This window comes from Microtus ochrogaster, unplaced genomic scaffold (assembly GCF_000317375.1).
Source record: "Microtus ochrogaster isolate Prairie Vole_2 unplaced genomic scaffold, MicOch1.0 UNK105, whole genome shotgun sequence".
Taxonomy (NCBI): Eukaryota; Metazoa; Chordata; class Mammalia; order Rodentia; family Cricetidae; genus Microtus; species Microtus ochrogaster.
In genome coordinates this window covers 180,088-196,336 of record NW_004949203.1, presented here as the reverse complement: position 1 = coordinate 196,336, position 16,249 = coordinate 180,088, and the positions used below count along the sequence as shown (strand labels likewise).

Genomic DNA, 16,249 nt, shown 5'->3' with positions numbered 1-16,249 from the left:
ACTTCTACCATAAAGAATTATTTTTCTTAGGGCCAGAACTCAAGCATGTTATAAGAAAGAAAGAAAACTAGCACATTTTAATATCTTAAGATTAGTGAATTATACTCGTCACATGGATTTACATTAATTTTAATGAGACAAATCGTTATAGATAGTTGTGAACAATATGTCCAAAGAAAAAAGGACTAGCAAGTAGTGCATTTGTTGATTTCCTAGGGAGGCTCTTTTGTGCAGTTCCACTCCAGGCCATAGGGGGCAGACCAGCGCTTTCTGGCTCTCCATTTTCGTCTCCCCTTTCTTCTCTGTTGGAACTGACCAAGTCAGTGAGGAAGGGGGGAGCGATCCCACGTGGGGCAGTCGGCCCGTCCCAGGATAGCTGTTGTAGGGAATTATGCTCCACCGTGGTTCATTACTACACAGAACACTGAGACAAGCACAGTGCCATGTGCGTGGTGTCTCTCAGAAAACTCCTAGACCGAGCCGGGGCGCACCCACCACTTCCTCCTCCCCCGTTGGCGGGGGAAGGTGTGGTCCGCTCCGCCTCGCTAGACCGGAAGCCTCCGCAGGCTGCGCGCGCCACTCGGCCGGGCGTCCCTAGCCGGGGCCGGGCTGTGCTGCCCGCGAGCACCGCGTCCGTGCCCATGGGTCTCCATGGAGACGGCGGGGCCCAGGCAGCCGGAGCGGGGCCGCGGCGCTCCGGGGGCCTCCGCGGCAGCGTGGCCGTGTTCGCCGCCGTGGCTGCCGTGTTCACCGTCACGCTGCCCCGCTCGCTGCCGGGGGGAGACTCGGGTAAAGTACTCGCAGGCCGCGCTCCTCCCAGCCCCCGTCCCCATCGCGGGGCTCAGTGCAGGGTTCCGAGTTCCAGAACTGCCCTCTTTCGGGTTCTGGATCTTTGGCCTCTTGTGTTCTAGAGCTGTCCCGCTTCCGTGACTTTCAGCTGATTAAACTTAACACCTGTCCACTTGCCGCCGATCACTTTTACTTTCCGTTCTTTTTTGGTCCGTAAATATTACCTCTCAGTCCTTAAAGTGTTACAGACGAAAAGCCCGACAGTAGTGAACAAACGGCTAAAGCGTTCTAATGTACTTAGACAGGACACGAAGAGTTACTAAACAAACTACCTCGTTAGTGGCGATGGATTTCGGAGGCACTAAGAAAATGTGCCACTTAGAGTGGCAGTGTGTAGTGGGATCTTCAGAAGATCAGAAAAAGCCTCCCAGGAAGTTATGATAGTTAGAACCTGACTATTAAGAGGGGAACTTTTAAAAGGGGGGCCGAGCTCAGCTTAAAGCACCCCTCTGTGGGAAAAGAAAAGCTTGTCTCACACAAATGAAGACTGGGCATAATTGTTACATATTTGAGTTTAGAAACAAAATTCCTGGTTTGTTTTACAGTCAGATCAAGTGACCAGTAATTCCTCAAAATAACCAGCTGTGTTTCAGAATGGTGCCATAACAATAGTGATTCCAATTCCTGGAGAACCCATGAGTTCACTATCTGATAAGTTTACCCAAGTTTGGTGACTGAAACGGGATACATTTATCGTCTCCCAGCCTGGGGATCAGTAGCTCTCTCACTATGGTTTGGGCCCGAGTGGCAGACCTCTTGGCCCTGTTTGAGGGGCATCTACTTCTAAACTCAGTCTAGTTCTTTGCTGTGTGGCTCTCTCCGCAAAATAGCTGATTCCCGTCAAAAGGAAGAGATAGAGCGTTCTGTCTGACATTCTGTCTGTCATTTAGAAACCTAATCCTGGAAGTGCTATGCCACTGCCCTGTTTTATTTGAGGGAGTCAGTAAATCTAGACCAGTTCAAAGGGGAGAGGATTACACGGCCAGAAAGCCAGGAGATGGGGATTACCGGCACTGGCTTCAAGATTGCCTGCCACGGGAAAAATCCTTGATGCTCCATTTTCAGGCCGTCTCCTCTTTCTGCTTCCACCGAGCAGTTACTGGGGATTGTGTTTGGGAATGGAGTTACCAGCTTTCCAAGATTAATATTAAATAGTGAAGTAGTTTCAGGGTGGCAAGAGGCTTGGTACTGGAGTGTTATTTAGAGGTTAGATAACTACCCAGTAAAGAATATCTGCACAGCTTATGGTTGCCAGAGCCACAGACGTAGAATGGGCAGCGTAGTAACACTGCATTTCCTGTGTGTACTCACAGTTCTAAGTGCCTTTTAGGGGTTTTCCCTTCCAGCCGCGCTAGGAGGTAGGTGCTCTTCTCTTCTTTTGTAGGTGAGTGAGATAAGGCTAACCAAAGTCACAGTGAGTGAGGGTCATCCAAAAACCCTAAGCACATTGACTCTAGAACATTCTCTCTTTATGCTGACTCAGAAGAATTTTGGGGCACTGTTAAATTCTCCATCATACATGGTGATAATCTTTTTAAATTGTTTCCTTCTTTCATAATTCTGTATTTCATGTGTTACCCAAAGAATAAAGTGGTGTATTCATCAGAGTTAGCAGATTTCTTACACGTGCTGATGTTTTGTGATCATTTTCGGGACTCATCAGTGAGCTATTTTTAACCATATACCAATGTGGAAATTTTGTTTAAGCTTACCTTTGATCTTGTTGTTTCTGGGTTGAATATACTTGAATGTTTATGAAATATATATTCTGCCAATAAACAGAGCACATCTCAAAACCAAATAAAGCATGTGTTCTTCCTTTCACTGATTTTTTTAAAATATTTTTTTTATTATTGTGTATACAATGTTCTGTCTGTGTATGACTGCAGGCCAGAAGAGGGCACCAGACCTCATTACAGATGGTTGTGAGCCACCATGTGGTTGCTGGGAATTGAACTCAGGACCTTTGGAAGAGCAGGCAATGCTCTTAACCTCTGAGCCATCTCTCCAGCCCCCAGAGTTCTTCCTGATGTGTCTTAAGTTTTACTCGGTGGAACAACCACATTATATGTCATTTCACTACTAGGTGTGGTTATTTATCCACGGATAGTTCTCATGATCCTTGAAAGAAAGAATTAACTAACAGATGGATTTATATATGTTAAAATGGGTGATATACGGGCATATGCACACTTGAAGCATTTACAGACAGCTCTGGGCTTGTGCCTAGTTTGCATCCGAGACAGCAAAGCTGTGTGTCTCAAACTGGAATACACTGAGAATTGCCTGGCAAGTTTGGGTGGTAATGTCAGAAAACCTTCAGGAAGTTTTGTTCTGATACAAATGGCCCTTTAATTTAACGGAGGAAGCGCCACTGACAAGGGCTGGGAGGTGCTGAGTTTAGTACTCCACTGCCCTCTTCTGTGTCTCCCTCCCTGAGGAGCATTCCTTTTGCTCTTGACCGTGGATACTTTATAGATTTTGAACAGTGGCAGATTTTTGCTTGGATTGAACATTGCCAAGAATTGATAGAATTTTATTAAATTCCAGATTTGTCTTTGTAGCAACAGAATTCCAGGGGTAAAAATACAGATTTATTTGTTTATTGTCAAGAAGCAGAGGAATGGTATTAATGTTAAAATGTAGTTTGGATGTAGTCTGGATGGGAGAGAATGGTGACCTTGAAAGCTGGAGCTACGGTAGGTATACTTTGTCCCACAGAGCTAAGTCACGGAGTAAAACTGTAAGATCCTGTCTTTGAGTAATTACAAAGGAAAGAGTTATACACATTTTTTTAGACTAAACAATTTCTCTAAAAGAAGTGTTCAAAATACAAAAAAATACTTCCGTTTCTGAGGTGCCAATATCAGTAATTGACCTAAGTAAGCAGTATTTGGTCATCCCTAGGGACCTCTGTGAAACAGTCATTGGCTGGAGAAAAAGGCTTCTGAGTAGTAAGGATGGCAGTGCGGTATGAATTCACCTCTGTGTGCTTAGTTTGTGTTTGAGTCTTTGTGGGTAGCCAGAAGGGCACAGGTGGTGTTTTCTGGGCGGCGTCCTGGGAGGACTCTGATGTTTTTAGACTTGGTGAGACAGAGAAATGAAAGCAATTAGCCAGAATATTCTCCTCTGTAGGAAGCTGCCAGAGCTTCCGGCATGCTCTGTGGAGGAGAGGAAGTGGCTAACTGGCAGAGGATGCTGAGCTGGAGGTGCTTAAGGGAAGATGTTATTCCCAAGTGGCAATTGAACTGGGCCCTGACAGATTTAGGGAAGTGGAGAAATGGTCCAGGTGAGGGGATGAGTGACGCAGGTGTCAAAAAGGCCACCCAATGGAACGCTGGTGTCCAGCTTCGGAGAGCGCAGGTAGTGTGGGAACAAGGCTGCCCAAGGGACCTCAAAGCCATCAGGCCTGACTGTAGAAGCGCTTATTCTTGCTAAGATAGCTAGGTTTAATTACTAACAGCAGCCATTGGGAATTTATAGACTAGGGATAGGACCCAGCTTCCTGACTTTGTATAATTTCGGGGAAGGACGTTGCAGTCAAGAATAGTTTGGGAACAAAGATACATCGAAGGTCCAGGCCAGGGAAGGTGGAGGTCTACTTTGTAACTAGGACAGTAGAAATTAAAGGCAGAGTTGGTATCTGTTAAGGAACAGAACACATACACTAGTGCCTTTCCTAATGAGCAGAAGTAACCACAAGTCCCTATTCCAGACTGTGCTGTGCTGCTGTGCCCGCCCTGTGCTGCTGTGCCGAGTCAGCAGACAGATGTGCTCGAGGTACAGAAGCAGATGTCGGGTTACTGTGCTGTAAGCTTAGAAAGAATCGCAAGCACTGAGGAGCTACGTGTAAAGACAAGAATGATGTGCTTTAAAACACTAGCTTGTGAGAGAGTGCACCCAAACAGTGCAGACTGTTTAAAGATACCTACGTTTCAAATGCCAGCATTCGGGTAACGTGGAACATTTGACAATGTCTAAACCCCAAACCTCTGCACACATTTTATCAGACAACTGCATCTTTGTTGTTGTTGTTGTTAGGAGGGGACAATCTCACCAGGTTGCCTATACTAGCCTTGGGTTTATGACAATCCTCCTGCCAGGCCCAAACCATTGTCACCCCTCTTCATGATTACATGTTTAGAAGCCAGGCCATGTTCTGGAGAGACCACAGTGTATCACATTCATGATACATGTGCTCTGTCCATGTGTCTGTATATTTGCAAGGAAATACAGTTTTCTGGAAGAAAAATTATTTTTTCATGAGAATTCACCTGTATTTCCACTGACCAGTTACTTAAAGCTATGGAAGATAGTTTGTTAATAAGACCTAAGGGAGAAAGGACTCTGAGACTGTTTCATGCTGCTAAATCTCCCCAGATTTACAGTTTTATCCAGTCAAATTAATGCAAAACCCCAATGCAAGCATCCGGATTTTGGAAACTTTGGAGGAGTGTCATTCTGTAATAGTAATTATTGGTTTTACATTATTTTTTCACAGGGGAACTGATCACAGCCGCACATGAGCTTGGAGTAAGTATTAGTTTTATTGTTTAATCAATGCTCTCATTAACAGTTTTAGGAATTAAGAAAGTTTAATTAAGCATGGAATAAAGTAGATTAATTTATTTTCAAGCCCTAGTTTTTAGTAACTTATAAGTACAGTACATGACAATTTACTTTAAGTTTTAAATCCAATTAACTGAAATTATAAAGCAAAAGCCTTTACTATATATACAGTAGTTGGCTTATTATCATCCCAAATTTTGTATAAGCTGTGGAGAATAAATCGGGTTAACAATTTTAATAAGTTTATTATTTAATAAACTTTATTATGGTGTGTGATCCCTTTAGTCAAGACCTTACAACTGTCAGCATGGTGGTAATCCGATAGCAGTGTGGTCTTTCAACTCTTCACCAAGACAGTGTTTCAGGACCTGCCTGCTGTCAGTAACCTTTTCAGTGACCCAAATGTACTGCAAACCTAAAGCACAGACTCCTTAAGAACTGGCAGTGGAATATGTCACCCTCTCTTTAGGTGATGGACCATGTGATAGGCACACCCGATCCACTAAAGAAAACAGCTCTATTGGCACAAGAAGAAGACAGTAGGAAGCCACGATCCAGACGTTTGGTCGTGGGGCATAGTGCTCATGCTTGCCTGAGAACAGAGCTACTGTACAGTGTTACAGCCAGGGTGACACATCTTCCCAGACGAGAACGGCTCATGTTGCTTCTGTTCTCCATAGGTCGCCCATCCTCCCGGCTATCCTTTGTTCACTCTGGTGGCCAGCCTGGCCATCACACTCTTCCCGTTTGGTTCTGTTGCCTACCGCGTCAATCTTCTCTGTGGCTTATTTGGAGCGGTGGCTGCTTCGCTCCTTTTTTTCACCGTTTTCAGGTAAAGTAGTTGACTAGTTAGTTTTGAGAATTGGAGATGTGGGCTCCTTGTGTCCAGTTACATGCTTTTGTAACATCTTCTGTTGCTTGAGTGGCTTCCCTAAGTCACATTAGATCACTGTATGATGGGAATTTCATAAACTTCAGATGTTTACACAGTTGGCGCTGCTTTGTACAGTGGGGTGAAGGTGTCACCGGTCCGTTGTCACAGTTCTCTGGTCAGGCAGGACTAATGAGGTCTGTCATTTTACAAAGAAGAGGGTGGGCTGACTTAGCGGCACATAGCTTGTCTTTTGTAGATGGTAAATTCACTTAATTACTCAGCATCCTGCAGACCTGATTATATTCTAAATACGAGCGCATTGTATGCTCGTGGACACCGGGCGGTCACATGTGCAGTATGGTGTGAGAGCTGATTATATTAGAGATATGAACGTAACTGCATGCTTGAGGAAAGCAGGCTGTCACATCTGGGGTGTGGCTTCAGTGAGGTTTCTCGTTGTCCTGCTGTAGCCTAGGCAAGGAAGACACTCTAGATCCACCGACTCCATGATGAAGATGGTCCTAGTTGGAAGCTACTGTGTTTTAGTAGACTGGTCACTGGTTTAGGACATCGGCGAACTCCTTTGCCTCTGACGTTTCTGTCTCCATTCTTAACTTAGTCCACACCTATTTCTGAAGAGGATAACACAAAAAAATACAAACTGTACTTTGTAGAAAAATGGGAAAAACAAAATTCTGTATCCAAAAGCTTTTGCAAGCTTTTCTTAAGTAAAAATAAATTATGTAAATATAGTATAATTTGAGTAGATTCCATTTCCAATTTTAATTTCGCCAACTCCCATTTTTGGTATAATAGTCATAGTATTGCCCTTTAAATTCTTTCTAAGCTTCTTTTGAATCACTTACAGAAGTGGAAAGGCTAACATAATAACTCGAACATTTACTTTTAAATCTATTTGTGGAAAGGATTCAGAATCAACTATTATAGTTTTGATAATTTACTATATTTTATCCTTATCACTCGATGTGTTTCTATTTAATCTGACATATTTTCATTGATACTCAATCCTTTAATAGTCAGTATTAAAAACAAGGTCCTGCCCGGGCTACTTATTGTTATAAATATTTTTTCTAAAAGCTTGAAATAATTTTGATTAAAACTATTTCTTCTGAATCTTCTGTGGCTAAATATCTGCCAGTTTCCATTAAGAGAAAAACTTATTTTTTTTCTAAATATCTGGGTTGAAATTTGGAACTTAACCTGTTCAATATTGAAGACTTGAATTATTAATTTTTACAGGAAACTTTAAGATAGGCACTTCAGTGCTATGAATTGTGTGTGCGCGCACTCTGAGTCTGGTAAGGCCATCAGTGCTCTGAAACTTCGTATTTTCTCAGTATTGTTGATGGCATTCCACAGAGAACTACTATTTTTAAAAATCATATAAAAATATCTTTCAAATCCAAATAGTTTAAGACAATAATTTTTCTTTGGTTATCCAGTTTGAAAATAGGTTTTATTGCTGATTGTGCTTGATCATCAATTTTAGATGAGCACATCGCATGTGACTTTGACTTCATACAGCACTGATGGCAATCCTCTCACTGGCTGACGCTGAGAATCAGTTCTAATACTACTAAAATGGCTATGTGCGCGGTCTTACTAATATAGTACTTCAGGAAAGTTATTTTCTCCCTGAGAAAGAATCTAACAGCATTATTGCTCACGCGCACTTTAATATAAAATTACTTCATTATTTTCAATACAAATAACTGACAAGGTACACGTCCTTTGGGAACAGCCCAGTTCAAGTGGCAAATCTGTTTTGTCAAACAATAGACACCCTTCAGAAAGGAGAAGCCATCTCTATGGTAATAGGACTAACAGTAGCCTATTGATTGAGTGGAAGAAGACATTATACAATGTCAGCTGGCTTGTTACAATTTCATTTGTTGTGTGACCTGAACTTGACCTCTGAAACCTTCTTCTGTGAATGTAAACCCAGCAGCAGGCGAGCTTCGTGCAGCCATGGCAGTGGTGGCTTTCCCAGCCCTGGCATATGGTAATATATTCCTGTACAGGCTGCCTCCTTGCTCAGTTTGTTTAGGAGACATTGCACGGCTTTGTTCATTTACAGACCAAATCATCTTTCCGTTTCGGTGCTGAAGCAGCTTGGTTCTTTCTTTCTCCCATCACTTAGAACATTACTGCACATGTAGGGTTGGAGCTGACTGGTGTGCAGTAGATTAATTCTTTTTCAGGTAATGTGCACATAGCATTCACTGTATTTAGCTCTCAGGGTGGACATAAAGACCTTCTGTACCTTTTAAACAAAGATTGTGTTTCAGAAGCAAATTTCTGTTTAAATGTGTTGATGTAAAAAACTCCATTTCTTTCAGTAAACATGACTTAGATTGAAAGAACAACTTATTCATTGTTTCCAATTACTATGTAATTTTTACTTTTCTTGTATTCTTCTCTTGCTTTTAAAAGCTGTAAGATGTCATTAACACTACACTTTTTCTCAGTCTCTTAATGTTGGCAGGAACTCCATTTTACTTGATTTGCTCTGATGCAGAAAGTGTCTGAGTGAGCTAGCACACAGAAAGCAGTGTGCGTTGCAGCTCCCTGAGCTGACATGGAAGGGTGTGGCTCTCTGGAACAGTCTTCCCTCTGGGGCGGTGAGAGCCTGGGTTTGTTAGAGGAGCTACTCTTTCATGTCTGTGAGATAATACTCAGTTCATCTCTCTATCTTTATGTTAAGGCTTTGGAATTAAGTTAGTGTTTTAAAAGAGCAATGATTCTTCATTTAAGGCCATTGAAGTAAATCACTTTTAAATTTGTTAATATGTAATTTAAAGTATTCTTATTGATAATTCATAGATGCTATATATAAAATTTTAAGAAGTTGTATGTAATTTAAATCATAAATATGAATACCGTCTACTTGCTTACTATTTGAATTTCAAAGTTATCTTCCAGGAAGCATCAAACTAGATCCTATTGTAGTGAATCAGGAAGAATGCTAAAGTCACAGTCAACCGTCTACGTCAAACACATGTCCTATGTGCTGCTGTCACTTAAAGAGGAGAGAGCTCACTGACAGCAGCGTATAAAAGCGCTGTACCTCAGGAAGGTTTAGCTGTTTACAGTCTCTGGGGAGGGCACGTCTTATATCATTTGGTAGAGGAGGTACAAGGTAAGGAATGCATTCTCGATAGCCTTGAAAGTCAGCAAGGGAGGATGAGGATGAGGATGAAGATGAGGATGAGGAGGATTTCCAACTCTCCACGCCCCAGTGTTTCTTAGGCGCCCAATGAGAACTGAAAACAAAACTCACTGTTAAAGAAAGCACCACAAACCACCCAGTAAATAAGCAGATTCTCGGGGATTCTGGAAGTCCCTGCTCTGGACCGTTAGCCCAGATCTCTCCGGGCCAAATGTGCAGACTATGTGTCTATAATCAGTGGTGTGTTAGAGCTACAGAGAAATTGCCATCAATTGCAGCAATACCACTTGAATATCTTCTGACAGGTTATTTTGCGTCCATGTTTTATGCATGGACTTTTTTTCTTTTTTATATTATGTGTTTCTAAACGTTAATTCACTGCTAAAAATTAATTTGATTATAGTTCTGAAAGTGCTTATTCTGAGCAATGTGTCTGCTGTTCTTACAGCTCCCATTAAGATCCCACTCAATAAGGAATAAAACATTAAAATGCCATACCTTGGAGAATGCAGAATCTCCTGCTTAAGGGACATTTGGATTTTCCAGCTCAAGAGTGTTTTAGATTATTGCCAGAGAGAATAATGGAAGCACTTCCTAATTTCCGAAGTAACCGTGCATAAGTAACAAGTCGTCATGAGCTTCCGTGCTAGAGAAGAATGGGAAGTACCAGGCATTCATTGCCATTCAGGGGAATATCTGTCTTGATCCCTGGTTAATTGATCATATATTTTTCTCATACTTGTATTAAAATTGCATTGACTCAGGCTGGTTAAGCATATTAAGAGCCTGGTTCATTTGCATTTTCTTATAAGTTGAGGGACATATTAGGCTCAAATAGCAGTGCTTCATTTTGAAGGGAGAAAAGCAGGGCAAAACTCTTTTAAGACTGTAGAGTCTTTCTGACAGCTAGTCAGAGTTAGAATTAGTTCAAGGAGATGTTAATAATGCACTGCCTGGCCTAATCCCTTTGATATCACCAGGTACCCTCCTGTTCATGGGTTAATTGCTTTAAAAGCGAAGGCAATATTCTGAGCGGTGGGCCGCTTCACCTTTTCACAGCTGTTACCATTGAGTGACAACTAAATCCCATGTGTAAGATGAGGAAGAGCTCAATCTCCAATTGGGAGAAAATTTATGTAAACCGCAATCCCTTCAGAATGTGCGGAAGTCATAGACTTTCTTGATTTACTCTGCTTTTCCCAGAAAGCTCTATTGTTCACTTTCCTAAGTCCCATCAACCCTTTGTAGCAGAATATCACAGCGGCAGCAGATAGCTTGAAATATATAAATGCTATCATAGCTCTGATTAATAGCAGTGCTTATGAGTCAAGCCTGATAACAGTGCAGCTCTCCACTCAATTTCAGATACTGCTAATGGAATCTGTCTTCTCCAATTGTAATATGAGAAGGCCTAATTTGCCATGGAGCTTGGAGCTGTCACCAGTAGGGGATTGTGGGGTCAGATGGGAGCTGCCAGGTTTTTGCCCTGCAGCTTGTATCTCTCACTTTGAATAGAGCAGCCCCCTGCCTGCCAGTTAGCTGATAGGCCGCCGTGGGGCTTATGCCACTATGTACAATAGGCAAGGGCTACATAGGCTGACTTCATAATTGTGAAGCTAGCTCATATTTCCACAGCTACTGTGCTGCATAATTTCTAATAAGTGGTTTTAACAAATGTCAGATTATGAAAAGTTTCCTCAATTACAAAAACTTAGAAAACATTTAAATTGCTAAATCTGTTTCCTGCCGAGATTCTTGCTACTGGAACTAGTCATCAGTTATTACTGCTGGACTAATAAATTTGCATAGTTCTTAAAATTATAAATAACGACAACTTATGACTCACGTGGACTCTCAGCTTCTCCACCTCATAAAGACAGATGACGGCCTGAACGCACTGACGATTAAAATGCACTTCACAACTTCAACTGCTTTACCTTCAGTTTCTTGTTTTTCGTCTTTCCTGGTGTTGCTGATGAGATTTGTTTAATACTCTCATTTTGTTGCTTGTGATTATGTGGATGTTTTGTGTTTGCTTCCTACACTGTAATGTCTAACAGTATGAAAATGAGGCTACTGCACTTTCAGTTAAAAGGACTCTGGGCGTTGAGTTAGATGCCTTGGCCTGTGCCTTTGACAGTAATGTGCTGGAATATTCTTGGAGCCAGTTTCAGTTCTACTGCTGATGCCAAGTACGCTGTTGAGATTGAGTAGCAAGCTCATCTCAAGGTCTTACATGTTTGTACATATCGCAAACAAAACCAACTGTAATTTAACTGGGCCACTGTTTCGAACTTGGTGGCACCTCAGAGGGTTGGCCTCTCACTGTGCAAGTTACTAGAATATATGAGGCAGTGGGGACACCAAAGACTTCTAGATAATTCAGGTATGAGATAGAGAAGTGCAACAAAATGGATTGTTTTGGATTTTATTTCATAACTTTATTGTATAACTATATTTTAGTTGATTGTTTCTGGAAAAGTACTTTGTGGGGCCGAGGAGGCATGCACATGCCACAGTGTGGCTATGGAAGTCAGAGAACAGCTTGAGGGTTCTCTCCCTTCACCATGTAGGTCCTGGGGCTCACACTCGCGTCTTCAGGCTTGGCCCCAAGCCTCTACCTGCTGAACCATCTTGCTGGCCTGTAATATCAATTCTCATGGAAATTGATTTATTACATTTATTGATGTACGCTGTTCATAATCTTATTCTTTCCACTTAGTTGTTCTAGTTCTTAGTAGTTTTTCCTTTTTGAAAGCTTTAAAAATCCTTCCACTTTGATATGGCTTTAAATTGTGAAAACACATGGCAGTTTTCCTTTCAGAGTGTCTATGGTTAGTGCAGGCAGAAGCAGTAGTCTTGATCAACTCTCATGAAGTGAAAGTAGCTGAGGAGTGACCTTCTCAGGAGTGACAACAAGATTAAAAAATACGGTAAATTTATTAAAGATGGGAGCCCAGTGATGGTGGCTAAAGAGCGACAGCTTGAATATACCATGTCCTCACTTGCTGGGTTTTGTTCATGAGATCCCCCTACTCTCATCTGACTACTGACTAGAACTTGGCACTTTAGATGCCCCGAGCATTTGCTACAAGAATGCTGAGTGACACCAGAAGAAAGTAGTGTAACAATAAATACTAAGTGCTTTGTTGCCAGAGTCCTGGTGTGACCTTCTCTCATAGGCTGGAGAGGCGAACGCTGTGTTGTCAGCTATGTGACGGAGCTGGAGAGAGCGTGAAGGGTAAGATTGGTGCGCGTGCAGTTGGTCACATTGCTTTAGCGCATCCTTGCTCTAGTCTGTTGTGCTTTTCAGTAAGAAGTGACGCTGATAGCAACTTAATTACCACTAGTGTTCGCCTGATGCTTCATGGCCTGTCTGCCTCCATTCTACTTACTGCAAGTGGGAGAGAGGAGTATGGGTGAAAGCTAGTGCACCCCCAGTGCAGTTCTTTGTATGCAAGTAATACTGACGTCAAATACATTCAGGAACGTTATGAGGCACACTGAATGTGTGTTTGGAACGCATCTCAGGTTTCTATTATTTGCCTCCTGATGGACGGTTAGACAGATATATGACTATACATGAAAATCATGTACCATGCAGTGGAAAGAAAAACGCACATTATGGCAAACCTGTGCCAGTGGTGTAAGTTGTAACCTGGTTTATCCTTCGTCTCAGCAGATGGGTGCTTTTCTATCAGTGAGAAAACTGCTACACAATCAACAGCTTTCTTAGGAACCCTCTCTGGAGATGTTATGGACCAAAAGAAGGTGGTTATTTTTAGCCAAAGGATTATGAGGCTCACACTCACTGCCATGGACTTCCTACTGCACCTCAGTGGAGCATTCTGCCATTCACATTACTCAGTGAAACCGAAGAGGCTTGAGCACCCTTATACTGTCGCTGTGCCCGTCCGCTCTACAGTACCACTGTGTTCTCCTGAATGTGAACCACATGATTTTTAGTGATAACCCAAGCAAAAGACAGTAAGAATATTCATTTACTACAAATACACCACATATTTATGCATAGAATGTTTATAAAAAATAAAACAAACTGGACCTAACAGGGCAGGCCTATAATCAGGAGGATGGGGTAGGAATACAGCAAATCCAAGGCCTCTCTGAGATATACAGTAAGTCTAAGGCTTGTCTGGGAACTTAAAGAGACCTCATCCCCCAAAATAAAAAATTACAGAGGCCTGGGTATGTAGCTCAGTATGTATTTACAAGAACCTTGAATTCAATCCCCAGTAAATACATACACACACACACACACACGATAGATAGATAGATAGATAGATAGATAGATAGATAGATAGATAGATAGATAGATAGATAGATAGATAGATAGGAGGGGAAAGAAGGGGAGGGGAGGAGAAAGGAGACAGGCAGGCAGGAAGACAGCAGACAGGCAGAATTTAAAGAGAGCTGAACTTATCACTCAGTAGGGGTTCAAACCCCAATACCATAAAAATAAAACATGCCGGGCAGTGGTGGCACGTGCCTTTAATCCCAGCATTCGGGAGGCAAAGGCAGGCAGATCTCTGGGAGTTTGAGGCCAGGCTGGTCTACAAAAGCTAGCACCAAAGCTACAGAGAAATCCTGTCTCGAAATAATAAATAAATAAATAAATAAATAAATAAATAAATAAATAAATAAAACATACTTCGTGATTTGAATCCAATATATTAAATCATCTGTATCTTTGTTTTTCTCTAATTATTAGTGTGAGACCTTAGAATTAAGTATGCCTCTTCAGCAGTATAAAAACTTGGCTTTGGTTATTGATACTTGGCTACCCTTTACAACACAGTGGTTGTATTATTTAAATTATCAAAATGTGGGATTTCAGTATGGCTTACCAGGCTTACATTTCTAAGAATGGATAGTTCATTTGAGATAATATCTTCTTTGACTTAACATTATAAAACTGGACTAAGAAGGGGAAGCAGTTTTTCATACTCTAGTTGACTCATCACAAACTGTTCTTACGTTAGGATGGAAACAGCGTCTGTAGACTGTTTTCTATGTCTTGGCTCAGTACAGCCTCCCTTTAACTTCTTTCCCTCCTGGTTACTATTGGTGTGATCAAGTACTATAAATCAGTCATACAATTTTTGTATGTCTTTTAATTTTTACTAAATTTTAATTTCAAGATTCAACTCTAGCAGATAATTAACTATTTGCCTTTTGGAAAGATTACTTATATAGGTTTATTCAAGAAACTAAAAGAAATTTTGAGATAGAGTTCATGGATTGCCAAGTGAAAATGCAATGGAGCTTTTGAGTGATTTTTTTTTTTAATAAGTGTTTGGGTGCTTTTCCTGCAAGTATGTCTGTGTACCACTTGCATGTAGTGCTTGTGGAGGCCAGAAGAGGGTGCTGGGTGCCCTGGAGCTGGGGTTAAAGTTGTGAGCTGCCATGTGGGCACTAGGAATCAAACCCATGTCCTTGGAAGAGTGGCCGAGCTCCTAACCACTGAGACACCTCTCCAGCCCTACAGTGGGGTTAGGTTATTTTATAATTTTTAAGCATCAGACTTAGTCTATGGATTGGTGACAATTGTTTTGTCTTATTTGGGGAGATAGTTCTAGTTTATATGCCAGATAGTCTTTATGGATAGTTACATGACAGCTTGTTTTATGGGCTTAGATCAATAATTTCATTTAAAAGTCATATTAAAATATTAATATCAAATTAGACATTCTCCCTCCTTTCTCTTTGGCTTGTTTTTGAGAGAAGCCCAGACTGACTGAACCTGCTCTCCTCCTCTTCAGCCTCCCACGTGCTGGGGTCACAGCTGTATATCTCTATGCCCATTCCTCCCATTGATGTTTGAGAGGACGCCTCCTTAGCAAGACATTAGGGCTGTTACTGTGTGGAGCAGTTGTTATATGTAGGAAAGTGATTGGTGGTATTTTCTCCTACTTACAAATCTTAACTGAAAAAGTTGCATGTTGTAGCCTTGTGGGGCGGAGAGGATATATAGAGGGTGTTCTGACCAGAGTTTCTTCTAAAGGAGATTTCTAAAGATAACTAGAGATATCTCGTCTAGTTATTCACAAGATGCTCCCTTGTCGTTAGCAGTGGCAATTCCAGGGCTCAAGAATCAGACAGGGCAGTGGACTCATTGGAGACCGAGGAATCCATAGACTCCTAGGAGAGCCCTTCCTTTCACACTCAGAGGCATGGTCTCAGTCACTTTTCTTGTGTAACACGTTTCAGAGCACACCACTTCAAACAGTTTTCACCACTAAGAGTTTTGTGGCATCGTCTAGAATACCTTTTGCACAATTAATGTTTTTCTGACTCTACTGTGCTGGGCCTTACTGATGTGGAGTGTTCGTTGATATTTGATTCAGCAAAACAGACAATGGGTATGCTATTAAACTTTGTCCAGACATTGGGAAAATGTAAGGAACTTTGTTACCCATCTGTATGCGAAAGACAGTGTCACTGCTACCCCTCTGTATTTATTATTTATCATATTTATTTTGTAAGAACGGATGAAGTAATGTGAGAACCAAAGTGCTCTCACATCAGTTATTTTGGCATTCTTTCCAAAAGACTATTGAAAGGTGAAAGTCCAGAGCGATGAAAGAGTGAGCGAGCGTGCCTTCGTTCCTAGAAGATGCGTCCATGTGCACGTCTTAAAAATTAATGTAACAGGGGCCTGGAGAGATGGCTCAGCGGTTAAGAGCATTGCCTGCTCTTCCAAAGGTCCTGAGTTCAATTCCCAGCAACCACATGGTGGCTCACAACCA

At 41.7% G+C, this 16,249-nt stretch overlaps 1 protein-coding gene across 4 annotated transcripts in view; it reads left to right on the top strand.

Moving 5' to 3' along the window:
- The first annotated feature begins 580 nt into the window (after positions 1 to 580).
- The window catches only part of Tmem260 (transmembrane protein 260), a 74,247-nt gene continuing 58,578 nt past the window's right edge, over positions 581 to 16,249 (top strand). For all 4 annotated transcript variants that reach the window (XR_003376738.1, XM_026778096.1, XM_005371322.3 and 1 more), the window contains exons 1-3: positions 581 to 789; positions 5,351 to 5,382; positions 6,099 to 6,250. Coding sequence is in view for 3 of the 4 variants with exons in the window: in XM_026778096.1 (XP_026633897.1) it covers positions 642 to 789; positions 5,351 to 5,382; positions 6,099 to 6,250 (332 nt within the window). In the remaining variant the exon portion in view is untranslated. The remainder of the gene's footprint in view (positions 790 to 5,350; positions 5,383 to 6,098; positions 6,251 to 16,249) is intronic.